The 6,597-nt window shown below is 35.5% G+C and overlaps 1 protein-coding gene across 1 annotated transcript; it reads left to right on the forward strand.

Annotated features, from left to right (window-relative positions):
* Window positions 1-1,092: 1,092 nt before the first annotated feature.
* LOC148117918 (uncharacterized) lies at window positions 1,093-5,274 on the forward strand. The gene is made up of 2 exons (XM_087901686.1): window positions 1,093-1,150; window positions 2,264-5,274. Exon 2 carries the CDS (start codon window positions 2,430-2,432, stop codon window positions 3,063-3,065), a length of 636 nt encoding a protein of 211 aa, XP_087757812.1. The 5' UTR covers window positions 1,093-1,150; window positions 2,264-2,429; the 3' UTR covers window positions 3,066-5,274.
* The last annotated feature ends 1,323 nt before the right edge of the window (window positions 5,275-6,597 follow it).

Genomic DNA, 6,597 nt, shown 5'->3' on the forward strand with positions numbered 1-6,597 from the left:
CATATCTTGAATTTCAAATGAAAGGCTAGGATGACTCTTTGCTCTTGAGCCATGTTTCCTGTTCTGTGTTGATTATTTGTAATCAGCATATTAATTTCTATTGTTTTCATTTGTCCATTTGTAACTTTTTAAACACACAGTGCCTTTGAGTAAAATCTCAGTTTTGTTGCAGTTTAAATTGGGCAACTTCAGGTTTCTGGTAGATGAATAAAGTGTTGAAATGAATGCGTAACTCTTTGTAGAACCTTTAGCAAAAACCTATGAGTTATTTCTAGCTTTTATGTTTGTTTGATTGAATTTTTTCCATGTGAAACAGGTATTTAACCTGTATTTCTGGCTGCCCTAGAAGTGGTTGCATGAACTAGGTTGATACTCAGCTCAGAGGCAGATAGATATTCATGCCTCTGCCTTCTGAGTGCAAAGATTAGAGGCATGATTCAATGCATGCAACTTTTTCATTTTATTTTCTTTTTGTAGTTAGGAATTAATCATACTCTATACTGGTGACCTATTTATGTATCTTTCATTGTTGTTTAGTAGGCATTTCTCTTGCAAGGTGATATCCCATTCAAAGGGTTCAGAAATGACAGAGGTGAACCTCCTATTCAATTTGCTTCTGAAGTGACTTGGTGATTAAATTATGATGTCTTTGTCATGGAATAAGTCTGAGGAGCCCCAGAGTTACATGACTATACTGTCAAAGAAGTATACATTTACAGTGTTGTCAAAATCATACTTACTGTTTTACACCTGTATGGGATATTTTAGAATTCAGTGACCTATGATGACGTGCATGTTGACTTCACTTGGGAAGAATGGACGTTGCTGAATCCTTCCCAGAAGAATCTCTACACAGATGTTATGGTAGAGACCTATAGAAACCTCGCTACTATAGGTAAGACTATATTATCTTTCATGTTTCATATAAGGGAACAACTATTCATTGGTTAATGATGATCTTTTGTAATATGATTGAGGAAGAAGAATGGGGTAAATAAATCAGGCATGGTTGTAAGGTTTGCTTCATATGGTAACTAATTTTTTTTTCCATTTTTAATATAAAACACAATTTCTGGCATTATATTTTAGGATACCATTTGGAAGGCCATAATATTGAAGAACATTGTCAAAATTCTAGAAGACATGAAAGGTAATTTTCATGTATAAACTGATACAAATGTGTCTCTGAAGAATTTGTAATTAATCCTGTTTTAAACAAAAGCAACAGTGTAAATAATAAAGTGCATTGATGTGCATTAAATTCTCACAAAATCATATACCTTAATTTCAGATAGGTGAACTACATTTGCAAGTCATTCCCTTAAGAAAGAAAACAATATCTAAATCTATATTACCATTTGGAACATAATACAATGAGAGCTATACTGTAAAGTTGTCAATCCATTTATCTCATATTATTCACATTATAAAAGATATATATGTTGATCTCTAAAACTATTTATTATACTAAGTCCATAGAAAAGGTAGTTTAACCCATATACTTGTGGCTGTGTTAAGTTTAGTGAGGGGGCATTTAGGGTTATGAATCAAGGGGCAGCTGTTTTGGAGTGGCCGTAATCCATATACCACAAGTCTGTGAGGATAGAAAGTCAAACTTGGTGAACTCAATGTGGAAACCTTATATTTGTTATTCTTCCTTTACTGGGTACATCATATATTACTCTGGATACAAGACACATGAGCAAATGATGTGAAAAGATATAACATACCTCTCTCTCAGAACAAATAGAAAAATATGTAGCAGTTCCCATGTTGAGTATACTTGTTGAATTTGATATACACATATACAAGTTAATTGGTTTTGTAGTCTCATTGTTAATATATCAACAAACTCACATTTCAGAAAACCACAATGAGTACTAGGACTGTGTAAATACTTCTGTTTGTCCTAGTTCACTTAGCAATTGTAGCATCACTCACAGTATAGGAAACATTATGAATACAATAACAGTGGTAAAGCTCTGGTTTTTCTCAGTTCTCTTCAAATACGTGAAAGTTCTCATACAGAAAAAACATTCTGTAAATGTGAACCATGTATTAAAGGCTGTTATCAGTTATCTTCAATGATGGAAAGCAAACCTTAATGAAGGGGAAAAACAAGATTGTAAACATGGTGATAAAACCTTAACATATAATTCCTCTTTAAAATAGGACTAAATTGTAAAATTAATTTATTCACATAAAAATATTCAACAATGTATTAAATGTAGTAATGCTTTCACATGTACCATTATCATTGTAGGCATGAAAAAAGCCAAACTAGAAAGAAAAGTTCTGCATATACTCAATGTGTTAAAACCTTTGCACGTGACAGTCATCTTCACAGTCATGAAAAAGCACATACTACATTAAAACGCTATGAAGGAAATGAGTTTGGTAATGCCTTTTCACATCAGAGTCATCTTCCAATGCATAAACGAACATGCACTGGAGAGAAACCCTATGAATGTAATCAGTGTGGTAAAACATTTGCACATAACAGTGATCTTAAAAGGCATGAAAGAATCCATACTGGAGAGAAACCTTATGAATGTAACCAGTGTGCTAAAGCCTTTGCATGTCACAGTAGTCTTCGAACACATAAAAGAATTCATACTGGAGAGAAACCCTATGAATGTAATCAGTGTGGTAAAGCCTTTGTACGTCACAGTCATCTGCAAAGGCATAAAAGAACCCATACTGGAGAAAAACCCTATGAATGTAATCATTGTGGTAAAGCCTTTGCATGCCACAGAGGTCTTCAACAACATAAAAGAATCCATACTGGAGAGAAACCCTATGAATGTAATCAGTGTGGTAAAGCCTTTGCACATCACAGTACTCTACAAAGTCATGAAAGAACCCATACTGGAGAGAAACCCTATGAATGTAATCAGTGTGGTAAAGCCTTTACACAGCAATGTCATCTACGAAAGCATGAAAGAACCCATACTGGAGAGAAACCCTATGAATGTCATCATCGTGGTAAAGCCTTTCCATGTAACAGTCATCTTCACAAGCATGAAATAACACATACTGGAGAGAAACATTATGTATGTAATTAGTGTAGTAAAGTCTTTGTTTATTATAAGCATCTTCAAAGACAAAACTAATACATGCTGAAGAGAAGCCCTATGAATTTAATGAGTGTGGTAAAGGCTTTGTACTTCACAGTACTCTTCAAATGCATAAAAAAATCACACAATGGAGATAAACTCTATGACTGTAATCAGTGGGGTAAGCATTTGCATGTATGAATAATCTAAATCATGAGAAAAATCATACTGCAGAGAAACGCTTTAAATTTTTTCAGTGTGATAAAGCTTTGTACTTTATATAGGAGTAAAACTTTTGTGTGCAACAACGTCTTAAAATCTTTGCATATTACAATAGACATTGACTGCATGAAAAAGAAACTGAGGACTTCTTATTATAAAGTATTTGGTAAGATCTTTAGCCAAAACACTTATAATCAGCTGCGCAATGATTTGGGATTCTCCTCTGTATGCTGTGAATGTATTTTCTTACCATTGTTTAATAAAGAAGCTGCTTTGGGGCTATGGCAGGGCAGCATAGAGCAAGGCAGGAATTCCAAGAAGAGATAGTGGAGAAAAGAAAGTGGAGTCAGACTCCATGTATCTGCTGAAGGACACATATGCCCTTACTGGTAAATCACAAATCTTGTGGTAAAATACAAAATAATCAGAATGGATTAATTTAAGATGTCAGAGTTAGTTAATAAGAATCCTGAGCTAATTCTAGGTCAAGCAGTGTTTTAATTAATTAATATAGTTTCTTTGTGATCATTTTTGGTCTGGGCAGCTAGGAATGAACAAGAATCCTCTGCCTACAACACAAGACTATTTCTTCTGTAGAAATAAATTTGACAGTGTTAACAATCTTTTCAAGCATTTTGATGTCCTTTTTATACTGTTTGTACTTACAAACTCATGGTAATATGAATTTGTGAATTTATGAAGCCCTATGTGTAAGGTAAATGGGCCATTCAAAAAAACACATCTGGACCCTGAAACCAGAGCCAGTGAATTACGTGATTTTGACTGTGAAACTGGAGCCAAAGAAATACATTCTGACTCTAAAACTGAGACCAAGAAACACACTTTGTTCCTGAATCCAGAGCCAATGGGAGAAACACCTGACCCTGAAACCGGACTCATTTCATAAGTTTTCCCAAATGATTTATTCCATCATCTTAGAAGGTTCTCAGACTTCAAGCCTACCTGATTGCTTCATGGTGAAGAAAGCTCTGTAAGCCATTGGATACCTTAACACCTGTATTATAGGAATGAATTCTTACAAGAGAGAAACATTCAGGAGGAAAAATATGCTTAAAGTGTTGTTTTAATTGTGATTATGTGATATCAGAGTGGTTTTCTGTGGGTATGTGAATGTGCATACTGGTTTCTGATAATGTTAGACCCTAGGATTTTCTAGCAGAAGTTACAGGAAGTTGTCAAAAATTAGATCTTGGTCCTGGGATTGTACATTTCTTAACTGCCCAGCCATGTTTCTAGTGCTCTAAATATCTTAAAGCCTATGTGTTTCAATTCAAAGTCAGGAACTAGGGAGAAACTCACACAGAAGAAAACTCTATATCTGAAAATGATTTTGTAAAGACTTTAGACATCATAGTTGTCTTTAGCTTCAAGAAAAAGTATTTCATTTATTTATTTTTTACCATAGCCCCATGAAAATGTCATTAATAGCAGTAAGGTGTGATTGGTTGTTCTAAGTTCATCTTTACCTCAGCCTTGATGACTCAGAAGATTAATAGCATCAGAAACTAACTTAGACTTGGTGCTTAAAGAATTTTCCAAGCCAAAATCTCCACAAAATGAGGGCAAAGAACAGTGAACGATCAGGAGAGAACTGACAATAAAAGTCTTTTAACAATGGTTGACTATTTAACTATAGCCACAAGAATGAGTTTATCTCCAATAAGGTACTGATATATTTTTATTTCAATTCTAAGGCATAAGCTAAAAGATAGTTTTGATCTGTAAATCTCTGTCTGCCTAAGTGGCTAGACTTGCATCCTCCTGTCCCTCTGTAAACTGTTCAATGTATAACCTCAGGCCTGAACCTAAAAAAGACTTAAGGATGACAGCATATATGGAATGCAAAATCTGGGCCAGGTTGTCTCCTCTTTTAGCATTAGCCACCATTGAATGCATACTGTTATTAAAGGAATTCATGGCTATTAATCTTTAAGTGTGTGAATGATTTATTCCTGGGAAGGCATATTAATTCTAGAATAGCAGTACCTCCAGCATTGTAGAAAAGTGTTTGAGACAGACTTTTTTATGTTGGATCAGGTAGCCTTGATCCCACACCATTGCTTTCCAGAACAATGACCTTGTCCTTGTGATTAAATTATCTAAATTCTTAGATTAAAAAACTCAACCACCACTGAGCTCTAAAATTAAAAATTTGAGTCATGTAGTCAAGTGTCCATTTCAGTTACAGGGAAAAGGGTTTGGATGTGGATCATGGCTTCCACCTTCAGGCCAGAATAGGAGGAATAGTTTATTGCACACACTGTAGGTAGGCAAACAGCTGCTGGAGTCACCATTATGAAATAGGACCTGATTGTGACAGAATTAGTAATTTTGTAATTTCCCAGCATGTGTTAGTTATGTCATGTGAATGAAGACAGGATAGATTTTGGGTGTACAATTTGGGAAGGTTCACTTGAGTCAATAAATATTGAATTTCTAAGAAGGGAACTCTCTGGAGCACATGTTCATAAAGTCTTTTTATAACTAATCTTCAGAATAATTCTGTGGATTGTAATTACATCATTTCCATCATCTCTTTCTTGTTTCTTAGCCCTTCCATATACATTTCATTGTTTTCTAATTCATGGCCTCATTTTGATTTAACAAGAGTTACTGTTTGAAAGTGAGCTATGTTTGGCCTCAGGACTTCTGAGCTCTGGGGGAATGGGTTGATTACACTGATCAATGACCCTGTAGTAGAATACATGCAGAAGGGACCCTGTATCTTGGAAAAGGAATGGGAAATATTCTGAGAGTCTGGAAGACTTTCTACTAAAATATAAATTTACCACACTAAGGCCCTGTCTTCCCCTAGGGTGGAATGGCAAAGCTGGAAAGGGCCGTGCTAGTTTAGTCATTGGTTTCTGTTCATCCTGTAGGGGAGCTGCTACTGCCTTGCAGACCAGCTGGGTAATAGTAACTGTTGAGGGACTCTGGGCAAGCCTAGCAATAAGGGGATTCAGTGGAAAGTAGATTGCGAGCCATGATGGAGCCAATAGGGAGCCATGAGGTTTTTTTAACCCTAAATTGTTTAATTTCTACCTCCAGTTCTTGTCCCACCTTCCTCTGATGAGATAACACTACCATTGTGGGATTGGAGTAATGACTGATCTGGTTTCTTCCAGTTGATTCTAGGGTATCAGGTGGCAGTATTGTGATACCCTTCCAGAGAGACTCTTGTAAAGACCAAACTCTCAGATGTAGACACAAAAGGAATTTTTTTACTGTTGTCTGGAAAGAACTAAAATGTCCAAATTTTATAAGACATTCTTGATGAGCTCATAATAGTCCCTGTCTA

Source organism: Myodes glareolus, chromosome 25 (assembly GCF_982192425.1).
Source record: "Myodes glareolus chromosome 25, mMyoGla1.1, whole genome shotgun sequence".
Lineage (NCBI taxonomy): Eukaryota > Metazoa > Chordata > Mammalia > Rodentia > Cricetidae > Myodes > Myodes glareolus.

Bases quoted from the DNA above. Each gene is read 5' to 3' on its own strand.
- LOC148117918 (XM_087901686.1), top strand. From the start codon at position 2,430: ATGCATAAACGAACATGCACTGGAGAGAAACCCTATGAATGTAATCAG.